An 18905-nucleotide genomic window follows, 5' to 3' on the forward strand; every position below is an offset into this window, starting at 1 on the left:
TTCTCACCAGTGCTCAGCCCAGGAGGGATCTAGAGGAATCGAGTCGTACGTAACCATTCAACATTCAGTGAGTAACTAGCCAGACGAGAAAAACACACACACACTTGAACTATCGTCTCAACAGTAGGAAGTTGGCTGTAATAGGTAATCTTGTGCCTTCCCCTGATGTAGCCGCTCTATATGCTAGACTGGATGTCAACGCCGAATTGAAAGTGATGGACTGGACGAGATCCTTTTCCCGTTAACGACCCAAAATCATGTCTGGCTCGAAGCCAGAAGCACAGGTCATGCTCGGAAACTCTGGTGTAGTGGCCTCGAGGCAGTATGATGCTGGGTGGTGACGACTTAAACAGAACTGACCGTTCTGAAAGTGTCGTGTTTGTTAGATATAATTAAACTGCTTGCTTTTTTTGAATTGTAAGCGATTTCTCTGCATTATCGGATGGCTTGATGCACGATATCAAAGCTGCATTGGTATCGTAGCGGCGGCCAAACCAAGTGGTATATTGCCCCTTTACCAAGATCTATTGAACCCTGCAGGTACTGATTGAGTATTGCCGTAATTCTGTTAGTAAACAAGAAAATGACGCTCTGGTATGGCACCTTAGACGCCCGGATGGCCTATGCAGGATAGCGAGTTGCTCAACTACCATCAAGGCTACCGGATTGGTATGAGGAAGACATGCGTTATAATGGCGACGTCAAGAGTCAGCCAGCCCTTGAGAGTGCTTGACTAGCCAGCTATTGTAGTAGAGTCTCTAGAGTGCGCAGTCGATGTTATCATACAGAAGTCGATGCGTCAATGGCGATTCCTTTCGCCTGTCATCTCAGCGCCAGCACTTCCTTTACTATCAGCAATAATTTCTACCAGCAGAACGCGAGAGTCGATTGCCGACGAAGAGTACTGGTATTGTAGAGTAGGTCTGTGTTCACAGGGGCTTGGTAAATGAAGAGTTCGATTGTATATGTAGCTCGATATTGAACTCAATCAGCCAGTCTGTATATAGAAGACTAGCAAAGTGTACAGAGCGTGCTATTGGCCACATATACTTGCGACAGATAGTTAGATTTATTTCATTCAGCGAAATATCCCAGGAATCTATTCCTTCACTAAAAAATTCGTCAAGCAGGATGGCCCTAACTACTCCTTTCTACTTAGTTTTGTATATATCTATGCCTTGTCTTAGAGGACTGTCTGGTCTAACGCCCTCGAGCTTCGCAGTGAACTCTATCATGCTACCAAGTAGAAGATCAGTGCTGGTTCCTAGCCTTGGAACCTCAAACTGTTAGGTCCGTTACCGAGATTGGCAAGAGATTGAGAATAAACTATGCAGATACCTACCCGCCTCTGCCTTTCGACGATCCTATATACACGCCAATGACCTCACTCAGCCAACACCTTCAAATGTACACAGTCAAGTTGTTTGCTCCTTCCGTGGGCAGCCACCAGATCGTGGCTGATTTGGCAGGTGCAGGGCTTACGAAGCCCGTTGATCCGCGCCGCCATGTTATGCGGCTACCTAATCTACCAAGCGATCCTGATCCTGCGTCTGGGCTGTGCACTACAGCACAAAGAATATAAAACTTGTTTGGGACGTATTGGGTTCAGGATCTGCATTCATATGAGCTTTCTCATGCAGGATGCCGCCCTGAGATAATGTGGAGAGACGCGTTGTAATGCGCAGCAGCAGATCCATATACTTGGCTCGAGAAGTATGTAGTTGGCGAGGCAGTGCGCGTCCTTATCATGAGGGTTCCCTTTTTGTCGGTTGATTTTTTTTTTTCTTTTCCAGAATGGATAATCAAATGTGTCATCCTACTACAGCAATTTTGATTCCATACGTACACAGCGTTCAGAATTGAAAAATGAGGAACAGACTGAAGTCAGTTGGGTACTTCAGAGGATGGAGGTTGGGCAGAATGACGTCATTTATATATGCTCGCTAACTACACCGAACTACACCGTCTTCTTTGTGCTCAGTAATCATCTTGGAAAGCTATAGCGGTGAGGTGAAGAGTGCCATAAGCGAATATTCTTTCTGCCTTGTTCTGTTCAGTTCGTTTACAAATACTCTGACCGTCTGGTGGATTCCTCTAGAGCACGGCCGTGGCTGGCGGATATTGCCATCGTCATCGTCTTCGCCCAAGTGGTTTGATACCATGCGTACGCCGTAATATACTCCAACTTATACCTATAAAGAGATCGCTAAAAAATAGCCCGCTTACCCGAGAGCCCACTTCTGTAAAGAAGGAAACGGCTTAATTATTATATCGTTCTTTGTTGTTTACTACTTTCGTAGGCCGGCGTCAAACCTCGGGCAGCAAGCAAGCCACTTCGTAATGGTAATGCTTAGCTATTCCGGTTTCCGTTCTGTCGAGAATATTCCGCAGGAGTTTTTCGTACTCTGTATTTCGTGGATGTACGTAAGTGGCATGCCTATGCGTGCTCACTTTCGTGCTATTTCTCGGGGAAACTCCAAAGTAGGGCCTATTGTACGTACCCGGAGACTCTGTAGCTTGCACAAGCTCCAGGTCGCCAGGGTGGAGCGGCGCAAGGTATGACATAGTAGTCACATATGGCACAGGGTAGGAGTAGGCTGGCGCGTTTTCTATCCACGTCTATGTTGGAAGCCAATCCAAAAACCCCGATGCGCTCGTTGCGCACATTGATTTCAACAAGGAGGGCTCGAGAAGCGCGTACAATAATGATGATGCAATAGTAATAGGTGAATATAGGCGCTGTCGCTGCGCGGGATATGGTAATTGTTATGGCCTCTACCATGGCGCCCCTGGCCCTGGCCCTGGCCTTGTATATGTCACTTCGCAAAGTGTTTTGTCGGTTGAATCTGCGGGCAGGCAAGCGGCAGCACCGTCGAGAATCCGAGACCACAGTGTGAGCGCGGTGCTCGCTCTGTTTCGTAAATTCGGGCCATCATTGCGCGCCCCGAATCTCGCAATCAGCCAAAGAGTACGCGATTACGGATTGATTAATACTTCACGTAATCAATTAGCTATCAGAACAGCATGTGGAAAGCGGGTGGGCTGAGGAGATCGATTCTCTGGGCGCTTACCGTCGGCACAGAGTAAGTCAAATCTGAAGACTGACGCAGACGCCGCTAATTCTACGGGGAAAATAATACCAGACCGTTAGAATTGAAGGCTTGCATGTAGTACCACTGAACGGTCGATTATGGGACTTTGGCGGCCGTTACTATCGACGGGGATTGTAAGCGACCATCTGTCTCACCGTACAATGGCTGATTCGTGGTCATGGACAAGAGTAAGTAGATTGGACTCTGATACTCCGGCCATATGTGCGGCTGCCATGTTCTGGCCCCTGGCCCCTAGCCCCTGGGTTTCGCGGGGAATACGGGGAGGATGTTATGCAACGAGGGAGCAGATTAAGGGAACAGTGGCTTTGTCTACATTGGGTAAGGGCAGGTGATGTCGCCGTGCTCGTCCTTTACAGTGTACAAATATTTCCAACGATCCACAGTATTGTTTGAACCATGCACAATAGTCTGCAGGCTATCGGGAGTCGAAGCATGCCAAGACAGGACGCAATTCGTCAATTCATCGTTTCGCTTCTGCCTGAATATTAGTCAATGTGGTGATAGACGAAAATAGGACTTGATAGTTAACTGATAAGGAAACTCTGGGGGAGATTGGGGCCTGGGGAGGGGCTGTGACGATCATCCAGAGCGGCAATCGTAGAAGCTTGGCATGCCCTGGCGCTCAGCCAACGATCATCCTTTGTGAATCGAATTTTGCAAAATCCCTGGAACCCTGATGCCTGCCTGGTACTCTCGTTGTCACAACACCGAGGATTCGACGGCTAGCTGGTATGACGAGTGGCTTAGGAGGTAGCGGAGGACGCCAAGAGAGCATTGCGAATAGCCACGTCGATCGCGTCTGACTTGTGAAGCATTAGTATTTCGGAATTGGACAGGCACTCCGTATAGGGATGACAACGGCATGCAAATGTAGCCTATGATTGAATCATCGTCTCACGGGCATGCTCGACTTCTAAAGTACAGCTCCAGACTCTGGACTTTAGAGAGCCTGGGTGTGATCGAGAATGGGTCTGGGCCAGTGCCCTGAAAAGGATCATGGAGACAGAGTTGTGAAGATTATTGATCTGCCTTGTGTTCCAAGGGGTCATAATCCTGGGGCAGCAGGATAATCCACTATGTCCGGCGGTGCCGACGCCGTGTAGGTTTTCTTTCTGCGACTCGTGCTGCCGGATATCGAGCATCACGGAAATCCGAAATGGAGCGAACCTGCTATCGCCAAGACTGTTTATGCACAGTAGAGGCAGATGATCGACGACGATCTGCCGTCAACAGCAGACTCCAAGGCGCCCTTATTCCTTTACTGGAGTCCGAAGAACCCGAAACAGACGCGGCTGTCAATGTGCCCGACCATTGCCTCTCTACGTCTTCTGCCAGCTCTCGACTGGGCTGTGAAACTCCGTGTCAGTGAGTATTTGGAATCACTCTTGGCGCTGGCGCTTGGCATGACTTCGTGCTCTGGCTGTGCCTCTCTTCTGGGTAACATTGGGCAGGCAAGGAGGAGATGGAATGCGCAGAAACAAATACTCCGTAGTCCGTCCGCAGTCAAACAAGAGGAAGAGGACACGGGACATATTCAGCCCGAAATCCGGACTGGCTCGGCGGCTGGATGTTGACATCAGCGTGATCGTAAGCCGTGGTTGTAGTCGTAGTCGTAGGCGTAGTCTCAGTCTCAGTCACAGTCGCAATTGCAGGACCCCTGCCCACAGCCACCGCTCGAATTCCCACCTTCTTGGCATACAACGGATGCTCCGTTGTACAAACAACAACGCAGACTCAATCTACTTGCCGTTGCTCTCTTCTCCCCTTGGGCGTTGCCAAGCGCTGCTGTGGTATGAAACCCCATGTTTGTCTCGAACCCCGGGAGCAAGGGGCGGGTAAGTGAAGCTACCTACTTTAAAAAAGACATGGCCCTAATAAGTGTACTCCAATTAGACGCTTGGGCCTGCTTTGAAAAGAGAAGTGCATACTGAACGTTCTTGGCACGCCTTGGCGGAGATCTTGGCTGTATCACTGATCGGCCCCCCTGAGTTGTAGACTGTCGATCATGAGATCAGTTGTATGCGTGCAAATGGCTCCCCAGCATTCCAGCAGAAGCACGATGGTGTAACTGGGACGGTCTGGAGCTGGCTGGCACATTCTAACATCGCTCAAACTGTCGAGAACGCATATCTGGTCGGGGAGACTGGACCGGCTTTACCATTCCGGTGAGGCCAGTTGATGGTGATGGCGTTAGCGGGATTGCGAATTCCTTATGTCGTCTTCTTATTCCATAAGCATAAATCGGACAAGAAAATGACCAAAGCAAGGATGAGGGGGGTTTCACAGTTCGGCCTCGTTACACAGCAGATAAGCTCTTCCAGCCATATTTCTCCGCGTTTTATGACAGACGGTATCGAGTATGGTATTCCCATTACCATCGGCGGCAGGGTTCAGGTTACAGTATCATCGAGGCAGTTCTTCGATAGTTCTTCCGGAAAAGCGGATGTGCATATGTCGAGGCGGCAACCGCGCGTAAGCTTGCGCGAAGTTTAAAGTGCTGCTTTTCGTCTAAGTAGCAATCATAGATTGATAGTTTGATGCAGCTTGCGTTTCATGTGCAACGACGATTAAGATGACCCGAGATATTGAGCAATATAGACCTCTTTGTCTGTGCCCTCGACGATTTGGATCAACCCAGGCGCACGGGTCAAAGGAACCCAGTGGCATCAATCATACAGCTCTAAGTCCAAGGTACCGAAGTTTCTATTGTTGCTCGAGAGATACCGCATTTGGAACACCATGCAGCCGCACAGGCGACCGGTGCAAATCCAAGAGACGAGCGCTGTCCCGTGTGCTGTGGAGATTTTACCTCCAAAATGCCTCATACAAACTTATAATGAAAGCCAATATCCAATCAGGTTTTCGAGATCCATCATGACTTCAGATCATTTGAGATATACTTGAGTTATCTTTGTAGATCTTCATAGTGGTTCGTGCACACGTTGGCAACGGTGATGATCAATGGAGCTGAGCTATGAATGAGGTGATTGAAAGCTTTCCTTTGAGCTCAGCCTGGGTACCGTGTGCATGGTAATTCGGATCCTGGCCATCTCCAATTTAGCCGAGTTACCCCTCTGCGAGTGACAATTCATAACCTCCACTACTCGAAAACCTCCACTACTCGAATCGTTGGATTGGCACGCAGTGAATGCCTCATCCAGACGGGAAGAAGCTGCCTATGCTTGGGCGGCACACAGTTGACCGCCAGGCATTGGACCATCGTTCGGGGACAGTGCTGGAGATACCTACTCCCATCATAATATATGACGATGACGGAGGGTTCGTGGACTACCTCGAAGAATTGAATCCCGCCTAAGGCCACATGGCGAAATTATTACTTTTTCAACACGTGCGAGCACGCATGCATAGCAATGGAGTAGTACTGTGCGATTCGAGATCTCGTATAAGTGGTGCCAACTAACGAGGTAGTGGAGAGTCCCGTAGCTGTGAAACGTCAACATCATCCGACAATCAACGCTTAACCCGTACTGAGTAGGTATCCAGTACTATGGAGGCAATTAGAGGGTATCCATAGGTTTGGCTCTCAGCTGAACACCTACTCAGAGTAAGGCGCCGGAAGAATTGAGTCCTGAATGCGTGTTTGTCCCTCGTGCTCGTATCCTCTAAGCTTCTTAGTCGCATGCAGCGCGTAAGCGAATCCAATTGCGCTGGGCTGAATGGCTGATGTTAATGTATCTACCAGTTCCTGATTGCTGGAGAGCATAGGAATATGGACTGTTGATCGAATGAGATCGCTCCTAGTGCCGATATGGTAAGGAATCCTTGATCAATCTGAAGCTTGTCCAGCGCAATGAGATCCCAAACACCAAGATTGTCGGTGAGTTTGCGCTGACCACCCCACTTTCTGCGAGCGAGGGCCGATTATCGGATCGCAGCTGGTGGCTCCTGAATGGGCTGCATGAGTATTGTGGGGGAAATTACTGCTTCTTCTGGATGCCGGTCAGGACGATAGATGATCATCGATGGCGTTGCGCGACAAAGCTTCGCCGTCAGTGCTTTGCATCATGGACTGGTGTATATCAACATATCCTCGCACACTCGCGAGGTCGCAATGTTGTAGTAACGATAGAAAACGACCCATGGACCGATTGCGTGTCAAATCCGAGCTTTTCCACTTGGTTCCACTGTGCCGTTGTGAGTTGTAGAGTGGTATTGGCACTCGTAGTTCATCATCATCATCCATCCCGTGTGGTTGTATCGGTAGCACTCGACGGAGAAATGAGATACGGCGGCTTCGCGTTCCTGATGTGGTTTGGGTGCCAGCTCGCTCCGCTCTCGAGCGTCAAGTCTAAGTGTCGCATAGTCGATGACAATAATACTAGTTTCATATAAGGAAGACAAGCGGTGGTAACCAAAATCCTTCAGACTCACTACGTCATGGGGTACCGTTTCCAGTTTAGCGGGTGAGCTATTACCGGAAATAGAAGGTGCTAGACAACCAATACCAAGCATTCTTATTATTATGTTGGCGCTGCTATAAGGGTCTGTGGTTAATTACGGAGGAGGGGCCACAAAGTGAAGCGCGTAGAGCGCCATGTTTGGACCTTTGGAGGAAGAGCTCCGTCATCTTGGGGCCTCCAGTCCTTGGAGTCACTTGGACGGCTCGATCCTTGATGCTTGGGGTTGAATGTTGGGATTTTGGAATTGGTGGACGCCATCTCACCAGGGAATACCACGGCTTAGACCGGTGTCCAAGGCACAATTCGAGCCCTAGGGTCGACAGACTTCGGCTACAGTAACAGAATAGTTCCCTTCACTCTCGTTGTTTCGAGTCACCAGCACCAGTGAGTATTTGCACTCTTAGAAAAGAGCAGCTGAACAGAAAACTCGGGAAGGAAAGGCAGCCGGAGGGCTGTTGTCCCTCCACTCGGAACTTAATGCCGTAGTGGTAATTTAATTACGTGCAGGTGACGGCGCGAAGATTCCCCGGTGGGTTAGGGCAACCCTTCGCATGGGGCGCCCCAATGCACGGATGATGATGGCGAAGGCGAAGACGAGACAGGCGAGGACGGCAACATCTCGTGCCGCCATCTGAGTGCGTCTTCGTGGGGGAAAATTTGGAGACGGGAAAAGGAGTTCATTGCCTGAAAATACTTCGAGATTGCTTTTTCTCCCAGATGGCAGCTTAGATCTGTGTAACATTCCACACGAGCACTCTTGCCGCTGGCTGGAGGACAGCATGAAGTATTTGGACTTCTAGAAACCCGTCATCGTATGTGAGGAATAGAGTGTGCCTTGAACAGCCTTGCTGTCGAGTTGGGTTTCCTTCTTGGGATGGCCTCTCAGCCCAGGAGTGCCGAGGAGATATGATGTCCTAACCTCAAAATCCCTCATAGTAAAAGACTCGGCAGTGTTGGCAGTAGTGAGTGACTTGGTCAGGACCAGCCTTGCAGGGCGGTTGAGACCAACTCCTGAACGAACCCGACCCAGGAAAAAATACATACAAAGCGAGGCCGTTCTCTATCTGAATACTTTATCCCTCTGCCAGTTTTTGACTGCTTCGTTCAACCTCGATTTTTGATGGAACATCAAAGAGGCAAAACGTCAGTAGCCGCAGGTGCCAGGAACCGACTATGCCGCTGTCTGCAACCCATCGGGTTTTGGCTCAAGCCTGCCATCTTGGTCTGCGGTTTCGGCGGGGCTGATAGGACCAAGCATCTGCTGAGTAATAAATGTCTTCCAATCAATACCAAAATTACAGGCAGGGTTTTGGTGACCATGGTGGCGATCCGGCGTGATGATACCGTGGCTTTGAATACGGCGTCCTGACGAACTTACCGTACCCTGATACAGTTACCATTAAAAAAGAATAATCAAATTAGAAAAAACGAATTTTATTTTCGCTTTTGGCTTTAGCTCTGCAGAGGAATCCACACCACCGACCACTAACCCCCCTCCGCCCGCTCTGCGTCCCTTATTACTTTTTTTCCGATCTGCTTCTTTGCATTCCTTCTTCCTTTCTCCATCGATTCCGATCTTCTTCACCTGCCAACTCACACTTCTTCTGCTTCTCCGGTCTCACAAGGCGCGTCTTCTTCTGGCGCTCCTGGAGCTGCCACCCTTTGAAGAAGGCGTGAATTCCTCTTGTTCTTGGCTGCATCCGCCCTGTCTTTCCCTGCTACCTAATTCTGCTGCACCTTTCATATTTCACTTTTACCTTCACACCCACCATGTCTCTTATATTATAGTCCTCCGTCCATCTCTGGGCTTCACATTCGGACGACCGTTCGATCGGCCACTGCTGATCGATCTTGAGAGCTGCTCTTCTCCTACTCTTCCATTGCCGCCTTGCCTACGCCGCCGAGTCACCATCTCTACCATCCCACATCCAACTACGATCTCATCTACGTTTCCGTCTCTCGCCTCCCGATGATCGTCTCTCAATCTCGAAAACGATGGTACATCTACTCCGCGGTGATCGACCAATCTTTTCGGTACATCACCTGTTGAAGATGCTTCTCTCTTCAAACCAGTCCAAGCCCACGGACGAAACCACCGACGTGCCTGAGGACATGGACGAGCCTCCTGATCATCGTTACCTGGATACGTCTGCCGCCATGGATGATGGTGTGGTTTATGTCAAGTCCCCGGCCAAGTTCACTGATCACAAGGAATCCCTCCTCACCCGTGCTCTCAAGAGCAGTCCCGAGTTCGGTCCTACCGACCAAAATACATCCACCCACGAACATACCTTCTACCATTCATATTCATATACCAATGCCAGCGGCATTTCAACTGCCGAATTGACCAGTGATGGTGGCCTTACGAGCCCATCACTATCTCACACCCCGAGTCCCCCACTACCTTCACGCATGACTAGTCGGCCTCCCGCCACAACTACTAACGGCAAGGAGCTCGGTGCTGGTAGCGGTGAATCTGCCGTGGAAGCGAACCTTGGCCGTAAAAGATGCATCAGCTTTGCTTGTGGGCGAAAGGCCGAAGATCAGAAACCACAGGCCCCAACGCCACGCGCGGAATCGGCTACTAAACCCAACGAGCAAGGCCCAGAGTTCAAACGCAAGACGACCCTAACGTTCGTGTGCCCTGCGAGGGACCCCGAGTCCAGACGGGAACGATCTCCTACTCGAGCATGCTCCTTGCGAGCTCGCCCCCGTGGATCTCCTGCACCATTTGCGCGCAAGGCTTCGCCCGAGAAGCAAGCCTCGCTGCCGACTGTCGCAACCCGAGAGCAAAATACTCCACCAACCCAAGAATCAAAGGCACCCGAACACAGAGGAGTCCCGATGAAAGGCCTGGGCAAATTCGAAGACTCGGAAGCAACTAGGTTTCACGAGTTCGGAAGCTCTTTCGAGGAGGATGCCGAATGGGTCAATCGGGAGGCTGATTATAAGGATAAGATTACTTTGAACGACTGCATGAAGAAGGAAAATGCCATCAGGAAACTCGCCGAGGAGGCAGAAGAGGAGGCCCTCGACGAAGAGGAGGACGATGCTGATCTTCCGGATGATTCATCTACTCTGCATGACTTCTCCTCCGACGAGGACGATGGAAATGAGTCTGATAACGAGGCTGGCTTCGCTGAATCCGATGAGAGCGACGATGGCTCTGAATACGGCTTCTGGGCTCCTGCCAGTACGACAGCTGCCACGAGTCCCCTCGAACATCCCCGACTTCCCCTCAGCCGCAGGGACTCAGCAATGTCTTTCGACTCAATGAATGAGGAGCATCCGCGTATCAATTGGCCGCCAGCTCTCGCTGGAAAACCGACCGGTCGGCCGATTAAGATCCCCAGATTACGTCCTGGCACCCCGGATCTTCCTGACAGTACCGACTTCGTGTGCGGAACACTGGATGAGGACCGACCCTTGGAGGTTGCCTACAAATCCTGCCTCGAGCAGCGACGTCTTTCCAAACAGGTTATCATTCCCCAGGATATTGATCCAAGCTTTCCTACCTCCGACATTGACGACGACGACGATGACGATGAGGAGGTCAAGGGCTCTGGCCTACTAGATGAAGGGCCTCGAGGTCGATCAGGGGGGGAGCAATCTCGGAGGGTTTCGCCCCACCCTTCGCCAAAACGGATGATTTCACCTCCACCTCGTCGCCATGGCAGAGCGTCGCCCAAACGTCTTCGTTCCCCGCCGCCTCCGATCAAGCTCAGGTCAACTGGGAATGGTGGAGTAAAAGGCGCTCCCACCCTTCATCATGGCCTCAACATCAGCGAGCTAGTCCAGCGGCCCGTGCTGGCTCGCACAAAGTCACTTCCCCGCACACCCAACCCTTTCTTCGCGATGGAAAGTTCTCATCGCTGGTCTGGCATCGTGCCAATTCAAGAATCCCACGAGCGTGAATCATCACGTAATCGCGAAATCCATACCCGGGGTCCTGTTGATATCGTCGAGGGCCTGGAAAAGAAACGCCAGAAGCGAAAAGAAAAATTTTGGCGCCAACACTGTCGCAAAGCTGCCAAAGAGCAGATGGAGCGACGCCCTATTCCCGGAAAAGGTGCTGAACGCATGAAGGAGCTTGGTCTCGAGGTCGCTGAGAGGACGAGGGCCTTTGGTGTCGGTGAGAGCTCCCAGCTTGTCCTTTCCGTCTAGACACCTTCCCTACGGTTGGGAGAAATCATCCACCTCTTCTTGTATATACTTGGATGAGTCTTACCGAACCCTCCGACACTGCGTCTATTACGTGCTCACGTCTTTCTCTACCATTCCCCTTTCGACACACTCGCTTTGGGAAGGTCTTTGTGTCTGCATTTACACGGCGGTCGCTTTCTCTTCTTGAACATACTTACCTATTCTTTCATTTTTACTCTTATCCCCTTCACCACCTTTACTACCGCTTTTAGTGTATGACTGTCTTTGGGAGCTTTTATTGCATCAGGGTGGTTACGGAGTAGTATACCCCTTGCTTTGGCTTTGAGACTGTAGAACTGGGTGCATAGCCATGATTGTTACAAGAGAAGTTAAGATAAAATAATCAAATTGACAAATCAAATAAATACGATAATCAAAAAACCAAGTTTGTAAGATCAAAAGTCCTCTGTAGTAGTAATTTAGTACAAATAACCCAATCATCGCGGCTATTGGGTTAGCCGCTCGGCTAGGTAAGCGCCCAACCAAGCGCCCGGTCTCAACGTCACTTTGGCCGGCCACCGCAATCCTGTTCTTTTTGCCTGTTGACCAGCACAGACAACCATAACCCGCCGTTCTCAATCAGTTCCACAGATTGCAAGACTTTCCCTCAAGCTCTGACTCGATTTCAAAATGTGGATTATCAACTGGTGTAAGTCTGCTGTGATTTGACCTTGTCTCCCCACGATCGTTCGATACCTGGCCTGACCTAGGCCCGGTTTCACCTGCAAACCGGCTCATCTGCGTCCTGGTGCTGTTATTTGCAAGCTATCAATTTATAAAGAGCTTTACTAATGGTCTGATGTTTGTTTTGAGACAGTTTACGACATTCTCGCGTCTCTCGGTTTGCTCAACAAGCATGCCAAGCTCTTGTTCCTGGGTCTTGATAATGCTGGAAAGACGACCCTCCTGCATATGTTGAAGGTATGATAACGGTATTTCTGGCTGGGATTGCGAGTATTCGACTGGGAAATAGAGTTTACTCCGCTTGAAGAATTGGTTAGATGTCGAACAAAAGCTGACGAGGTGGGCTCATTCAGAACGACCGAGTTGCCATCCTTTCACCCACCGCTCACCCAAGTACGTTATCACGTCGACTCACCGCATCTCAGATTACGTTAGAGAGTGCGGAGGATGGAATAAATAATGGAGACTAACTCGAGCACAGCATCTGAGGAACTTGTCATTGGAAACAACCGGTTCACAACCTTCGACTTGGGTGGTCACCAGCAGGGTGAGTCCAGCCGAATCCATGCCCTCCAAACCTTGATTTTGAATAACAATACTAATGCTGTTAACACTCAGCCCGCCGCCTGTGGAAAGATTATTTTCCCGAAGTCAGCGGAATTGTCTTCCTCGTCGACGCCAAGGACCACGAGCGCTTCCCCGAGTCCAAGGCTGAGCTCGACGCCCTCCTCGCCATGGAAGAGCTCTCCAAAGTCCCCTTCCTCGTCCTTGGAAATAAGATTGACCACCCTGACGCCGTCAGCGAGGACGAACTTAGACACCAGCTTGGCCTGTACCAGACGACGGGTAAGGGTAAGGTGCCGCTTGAGGGGATCCGGCCCATCGAGGTGTTCATGTGCAGTGTTGTTATGAGGCAGGGTGAGTTCTACCTCGCGATTATTCGTGCATTTCTCTTTTGTGGGTGGTGAAAGCTAACTTTTATCCTTTGTTAGGATACGGCGAAGGTATAAGGTGGCTATCTCAATATGTCTAGACAAGCTAGCTACCAACCTGTGCCGCAACGCGCCTTTTTCACGAAATCGTCGATCTCCGTGTAATTGTTATTCGTATGACCGGAGACTTATACCCACTTCATCAACTGAAATCTGCACAACCATAGCCGTCAGTTCCCAGTCTCTACCTCATCACCCCTCAGAACGGACCAAGTACATTTCAGTTATGGAAACTTGCCACCCCTTCTTCTACACTCCCCATTCTCAATGATTACTACTTAGCCAGCCAGCAAATCAGTCAACCATTCATCCTTTGATCTAAATTAGCTGCTCACGCAAACCCTATGACAAATGTGTGCCTAATCTTCCTTCGCCTATGTCATTTTAGAAAGTTGGGAAATCTAATTTTTTTTCTCTCGTGGATCATGGTCGTTGCTCGCTACATCGGACTGAATTTGAGGCTCTAGGCTGTTTGGGTGTGTGGCAAGTCGCGCTCGACAAGCCTATTGGATTTGATCAGTATGCTAAAGCGTTCTGTATAGTCATATATACTTAACCATGAATGTTGAAGGGCCATATTTCAATGCCGTCACGGGATTGGGAGCAGAACACTCGTTGTAACCTCGAATATGTCCTAGTAGCACATCCGTCAAACCCCCTTATCGCACCTCCCCGGATTCCTGTTGCAGCTCAGACTTGCAATGGTGCTCAGCTTAGGCCAAGCACATACGACACCAAGATGCAAGCAGTAAAATCTTGATCTTTCAGCGATATCACTCTTGGTTGGGTGGCTTGGATATTACGAGATTTGTCAGAACCGGGCTGAAGAAACTACCTTGGAATACTTAGTAGAGGGTAGAGTTAAAATACGGCAGAGCAACGGTAAGTACATAAATTTGCCGGGTTTCCTATTTAGCTTTGTTTTCAATCTTGGCCGTTGTGAACATCATGAGGCCAAATAAAGTATTCTACGAGTCCAATGCCTCAATCCTACGAGATAATAGTAAATCAGTTCAAAAACAAAACATGCAGTTACCAGTCCCTGAGGGGATAGTACCAGCTTTGTTTAGGAGGACATCAGCAACCAGGCCATAATGATTATCAAGCGAAAAATACAAGGTAAAAAAGGAATGCCCCCACACCGGATTGAACGATGGACCTTTGCATCGCAGTACAAGCTAGGCTAGTACAAGTGCAACGCTCTACCACTGAGCTATAAGGGCAACTGATGCATGAAGACTCTTATTAGTGTAATACGTATTTGGCACAAATCCGCGCGATAACATCCCCCGGAAACACCTTGCTAAACCACCACGTAGCTAGCCTTTGTTTTTAGTCGAGATTCTGCTACACGCCATCGTTGGTAGGCCGAATACTCAATGAGCCTCCTTGTCGCCCTTCATTTGAATGTAGCGGGCAATAAGTTGTCGTAGCGAGCATTATACAGATATCTTTCCTAGAGCAAAGCTCTCCGAGGGCTAAGTGGTCGATCATCTGGTTGACCTTTATCAGGGCCGCGGCGAACGGCATGATTTCGCTTGCAGGTACAATCTTCGACTGCGCCATTGCTCTAGCGGTGATTCAACGAGCTCCTAGAATCAATCCATAACAGCGGTGATGGTGTCTGCTGGTGGCAATGGTAACGATTCTAGGCTTTCCTTACTCCTAGTTCCAGTTAAAAAAGTCAGAAATCAATAAGTGCAATCAGATTTATATTATAATAGGGGCCTTGTTTGTACTAACAACCTTCGCGAATCACTTGAGTTGAGCGTTAGCGAGGCCCCATGGAAAATCCTGCCATGGCTTAAATACACATAAGCGAGATGCGGTATAACATGGTTGTTTAGACAGATACGCAAGACACAAACTGCCACAGCTCGGAGCATCACGAACTGCGATTATGGTCGTCATATAATGTAATTGTTTTTAACATGACATCATTAGCCCTTATAGCTCAGTGGTAGAGCGTTGCACTTGTACTAGCCTAGCTTGTACTGCGATGCAAAGGTCCATCGTTCAATCCGGTGTGGGGGCATTCCTTTTTCGGCCGACATTTTTTTGGTTGCCTATTTTCCTTCATCTCCTTCTTGCCATGAACGTTCTTTGTTATTTAAAACTAGGTAAGCACGCAACTTGTCAGTTAGGAGACCAAATTGACGCTGTAGCCAGTTGATTGATAGTACCATTCAGGGCAGTATCTACTGCAAGTGCTATTACTGCTAGAAAGGCTGAGCGCTCGCATCTCAGACCTTGGTGAGGTCACGCGAGAAGCTCGGGGTCCAGGGTAGGAGCGCATATCCATATAGACAGAAGCCGCGCGAGCAATTACTCAAACCAGACGGAAAGTGCATGAAGAGAATTAAGCGCGGTATAGAATCTTGGTACACATTCCAAAGACACTTGAAGAGGGTGTCCGTTGTTTATCTGTTGGGCGTAGAGCACTCACAGACAAGAGGATTTTAAAGCGGGAAATAGAAAGACGCAGAGGAACGAGGCGGGAGAGCAGTAAACACAGGGAGGAGCAGCAGAGCACAGAAAGAACATCGAAGAGAAACACCAAATGCAGCCGTCGCCTTCCCTTCCTCTGGCAAATGATTCACATAAACGAGAGGTAAAATGGATGCATCGAGGAAACGAGAAAAGAGGTAGACATGAACAAAAGGCGGCGAAGATGAGGAAAAGAAGAAGTAGGAAAAGGAGAACACCAATCCCTATTGTGAGCACAAAGTACCTTCCGTATAGAAATAGAACATGATCAGCGTAAAGAGTCAAGTCGGAGTCGCTGGGATTTAGGATGCGGGGAGGAAATTGTGGCGATTCTCTGCATGTCGTATAGTCCTCTCGGGAGGTTGAGTCATTTCATTACTTCCGATCGTCTCAATGCAAAGAATATCGATGTCGTGGGATGCTGAATCTCTCGTGTACTGATACGCGGATATGGAGTTTCTATCTCCGCCCGAACCTGCTGAACATGGAAAAGCTCGTATGCTTACTTCTTCTTTTGCTTTCGCGGAGGAGTGATGGGTCGGCCTGAGCTCATTGCCCCGTAAACGTACTTTTGTTTTTTCTCTGCTGGTTTCAGAATCTGATAGAAATGAAAGACCTCATGTTAGCATTTATCCTTGGACCGGCGCGCATAAGAATCAGAGAACAAAACATACCTGGAAAGAGCACAATAAACTCTCATCCACACTCATCATTGCACCAGCATTATCGAACTCTCCACAGTAGTTCGGAGCGCTGAATAGTGTAACCAGCTGCCTCTTGGAAAAGAACTCGTAGCCATCCTCGACGACTTGATGTGCGCGGCATATCAAATCCATATCATGTTTCTGGAGGAAACGCGATACTACGTCCGGTCCAAATGTGAATGAAACACCTCGGTCATTTTCGCTCCATCCCGTAATATCTTTGTCAGGATCGGACCATAGAAGGTCGCACAAGAGGCCGCAATCGGGGATCTATATCAGTCAGCAAATCAAAGCCTTGAGCTTTGTGGAGCCCGGCAGAGCGTAGAATTGGTGCAGTCTGGTGAAAACTTGACCGAGCTAAGGATACTCTTCGTATCACGGAGGGGCCAAGAAACAGAAGTGGAATGAATAGACAGGCCTGGAAACTTACATCAGTGGGACGCATGACACGGCGGATCTGTTCCATGGAGTTGAGGTCAGGGCTCAAACCACCGTGCATGGTAAAGATTTTCTCATCAATGATAGCCGCGATGGGAAGGCAGTTGAAGCAGTCCGTGAAGGTCTTCCACAGCTTGATGTTATACCTCCGCTTGCACTCATCGTAGAAACCGTAGATACGGTTGATAGAAGCGCACTCGTGGTTGCCCCGAAGAACGAAGAAATTCTCAGGATACTTGATCTTGTACGCAAGAAGAAGGCAGATGGTCTCGAGTGACTGCTTGCCACGGTCAACGTAGTCTCCGAGGAAGAGGTAGTTGGCTTCTGGTGGGAAACCACCGTATTCGAAGAGGCGGAGTAGGTCGTAGTATTGGCCATGGATATCACCGCAGATCTATGAGCGCAGGATTGTTAGTCTGCAGAACAGGCATGCGGACCTCGCCAGTGGTTAAGAAGAGCATCATTACCTTGATAGGCGCCTCCAACTCAAGTAGGATGGGCTGGGAGATAAAGATTTCCCTCGCCTTTGTGCAAAGGTAGCGAATTTCCGATTCCAGAAGTTGGACTTGCTTTCCGGGCCGGCTGCCCCTCACCTCCAGCAGTCTGTCAATGATAGAATCCAGATCCACGTCCTGATCGGCCATGGCGTTTTAACCCCAACGAAGGACGAGATACCGAAAGCAATGAAAGGGGAAAAAAGGAAAGGGAAAAGAGAAAAAAAAAAAAAAAAAAGGATAGTTAAACAGGCGTCCGGCGACGAGAAAAGAAGGCGAGAGGATGGCTAACGGAGCGGTCGGTTCAGTGTACGATAGATGACGCGGCGCCTACGGGCTGTCAGAGGAAGCAAAGGTGTTAGAAAGACCTTTGACCAAACGACACAGTGAAAAGAGAATGAAATTTGGAAAATGGATTCTGTAGGCGCGTGCTCAATGCGCGAAAGAAAAATTCATCGTGCTTTGAGGGGAGATAGCGATAGGAGAGAGGGGCTTGGAATTTGCTTACCAAACAGGATCTGGTGAAGTCGAGGTCGAGAGGCGGGAGAGTAGGCCGGATGGCCCTGGTGAGCTAGGGAGGGGGAACGAAGAGGTCGAAGGCCGCGCGAGATACGATGACTTCAAGAGACGCAAATACCGAAGTTGATGATAAAGCGCGTAAATAGCGACAAGAGATGCGGCTCCGGGACAGCGACCGGAGAGCAAAGAGGGATTCAACAAGAGGCCGCGGTCGGTGGTGAAAAAAGGGAGCAAAAAGCGGCACGCAGCAACGGGAAGATTTGTGTTGTTGTTGGGACAGGGGGCGAGCAAAAGACGCGATATGAAGTTAAGCAGAGATCTTCAGAGAGTATGTTTAAGACTGCAGAAGACGCCGGGAGGGAAAGCTCCTGAGGCAAAGTTCTATCGGAGAAGACGCTGGTGGCGCGAGTGGAGGAAAGAAGTACAGGCAACTAAGCGGAAGGGGATGTGGATGTGAAAGTGGATGTGGAAATGGATGGCAATCAAGGGATCGGTGTTGGCCGACCAGATACCAGATCAACTCGAAGCAGTTGCACGAACAGCAGACTTCTATACAGGGTAGGTCAAAGATGAGGTAGATTGCGAGGATTCGAGCTCACCAAAAGAAGCGATCGAAGCAAGGCAACAGCTGCTTTGGTTGGAGGAGGTTTGAGTCTCGATGATTTCAGCTGAGAAATGGCAAGCTCGAAAACCCTGCGGGAGTCAGCACCACAACAAAGTGAACAAACCGCGAAGGCGTTACCACCCGTACCGCTAAATTACCCGCTCAAGTTCTGGCAGAACATACCGCCAACCGATTGAGTTGTATGACGAGCGGTGAGCTAATCTCAGCTCTATAAATAAAGCACTG

The 18905-nt window shown here is 49.5% G+C and overlaps 7 protein-coding genes and 2 non-coding genes across 9 annotated transcripts; 5 read left to right on the forward strand and 4 right to left on the reverse strand.

The window, feature by feature from the left end:
- Nucleotides 1-4417: 4417 nt before the first annotated feature.
- Nucleotides 4418-4993, forward strand: BDW70DRAFT_12142 (uncharacterized protein). The gene has a single exon (XM_073734772.1). The coding sequence runs from the start codon at nucleotides 4581-4583 to the stop codon at nucleotides 4950-4952; it is 372 nt and encodes a 123-aa protein (XP_073598233.1). The 5' UTR covers nucleotides 4418-4580; the 3' UTR covers nucleotides 4953-4993.
- A 2601-nt stretch (nucleotides 4994-7594) lies between these two features.
- On the reverse strand, nucleotides 7595-8590 carry BDW70DRAFT_131708 (uncharacterized protein; the record flags this gene model as incomplete). Its single annotated transcript, XM_073736035.1, has 1 exon — nucleotides 7595-8590. A coding segment is annotated over exon 1 (284 nt), but the record flags the coding sequence as incomplete, so codon positions are not given.
- A 446-nt stretch (nucleotides 8591-9036) lies between these two features.
- BDW70DRAFT_131709 (DUF2457 domain-containing protein) lies at nucleotides 9037-12070 on the forward strand. The gene has a single exon (XM_073736036.1). The coding sequence runs from the start codon at nucleotides 9530-9532 to the stop codon at nucleotides 11696-11698; it is 2169 nt and encodes a 722-aa protein (XP_073598235.1). The 5' UTR covers nucleotides 9037-9529; the 3' UTR covers nucleotides 11699-12070.
- Nucleotides 12071-12193: 123 nt separating this feature from the next.
- On the forward strand, nucleotides 12194-14056 carry sar1 (Arf family GTPase SAR1). Its single transcript, XM_073736037.1, has 6 exons — nucleotides 12194-12386; nucleotides 12555-12658; nucleotides 12775-12814; nucleotides 12903-12968; nucleotides 13040-13339; nucleotides 13414-14056. The coding sequence occupies exons 1-6, from the start codon at nucleotides 12368-12370 to the stop codon at nucleotides 13452-13454; spliced, it is 570 nt and encodes a 189-aa protein (XP_073598236.1). The 5' UTR covers nucleotides 12194-12367; the 3' UTR covers nucleotides 13455-14056.
- A 488-nt stretch (nucleotides 14057-14544) lies between these two features.
- BDW70DRAFT_t65 lies at nucleotides 14545-14636 on the reverse strand. The gene has a single exon. It is a non-coding gene; the product is annotated as a tRNA-Thr (tRNA).
- Nucleotides 14637-14639: 3 nt separating this feature from the next.
- Nucleotides 14640-15364, reverse strand: BDW70DRAFT_131715 (uncharacterized protein). The gene is made up of 2 exons (XM_073736038.1): nucleotides 15160-15364; nucleotides 14640-15078 (listed from the first exon to the last, which is right to left on the reverse strand). The coding sequence occupies exon 2, from the start codon at nucleotides 14977-14979 to the stop codon at nucleotides 14761-14763; it is 219 nt and encodes a 72-aa protein (XP_073598237.1). The 5' UTR covers nucleotides 14980-15078; nucleotides 15160-15364; the 3' UTR covers nucleotides 14640-14760.
- On the forward strand, nucleotides 15357-15448 carry BDW70DRAFT_t63. Its single transcript has one exon. It is a non-coding gene; the product is annotated as a tRNA-Thr (tRNA).
- Nucleotides 15449-16402: 954 nt separating this feature from the next.
- Nucleotides 16403-17686, reverse strand: glcA (type 1 serine/threonine-protein phosphatase catalytic subunit GLC7; the record flags this gene model as incomplete). Its single annotated transcript, XM_073740426.1, has 4 exons — nucleotides 16403-16498; nucleotides 16575-16874; nucleotides 17035-17436; nucleotides 17510-17686. 4 exons carry the CDS (start codon nucleotides 17684-17686, stop codon nucleotides 16403-16405), a joined length of 975 nt encoding a protein of 324 aa, XP_073598238.1.
- Nucleotides 17687-17769: 83 nt separating this feature from the next.
- BDW70DRAFT_131721 (uncharacterized protein) lies at nucleotides 17770-18685 on the forward strand. Its single transcript, XM_073736039.1, has 3 exons — nucleotides 17770-17873; nucleotides 18045-18604; nucleotides 18655-18685. The coding sequence occupies exon 2, from the start codon at nucleotides 18182-18184 to the stop codon at nucleotides 18425-18427; it is 246 nt and encodes an 81-aa protein (XP_073598239.1). The 5' UTR covers nucleotides 17770-17873; nucleotides 18045-18181; the 3' UTR covers nucleotides 18428-18604; nucleotides 18655-18685.
- The last annotated feature ends 220 nt before the right edge of the window (nucleotides 18686-18905 follow it).

The sequence above is a fragment of the Aspergillus foveolatus genome (genome assembly GCF_047715535.1).
Source record: "Aspergillus foveolatus strain CBS 279.81 unplaced genomic scaffold BDW70scaffold_11, whole genome shotgun sequence".
Taxonomy (NCBI): domain Eukaryota; kingdom Fungi; phylum Ascomycota; class Eurotiomycetes; order Eurotiales; family Aspergillaceae; genus Aspergillus; species Aspergillus foveolatus.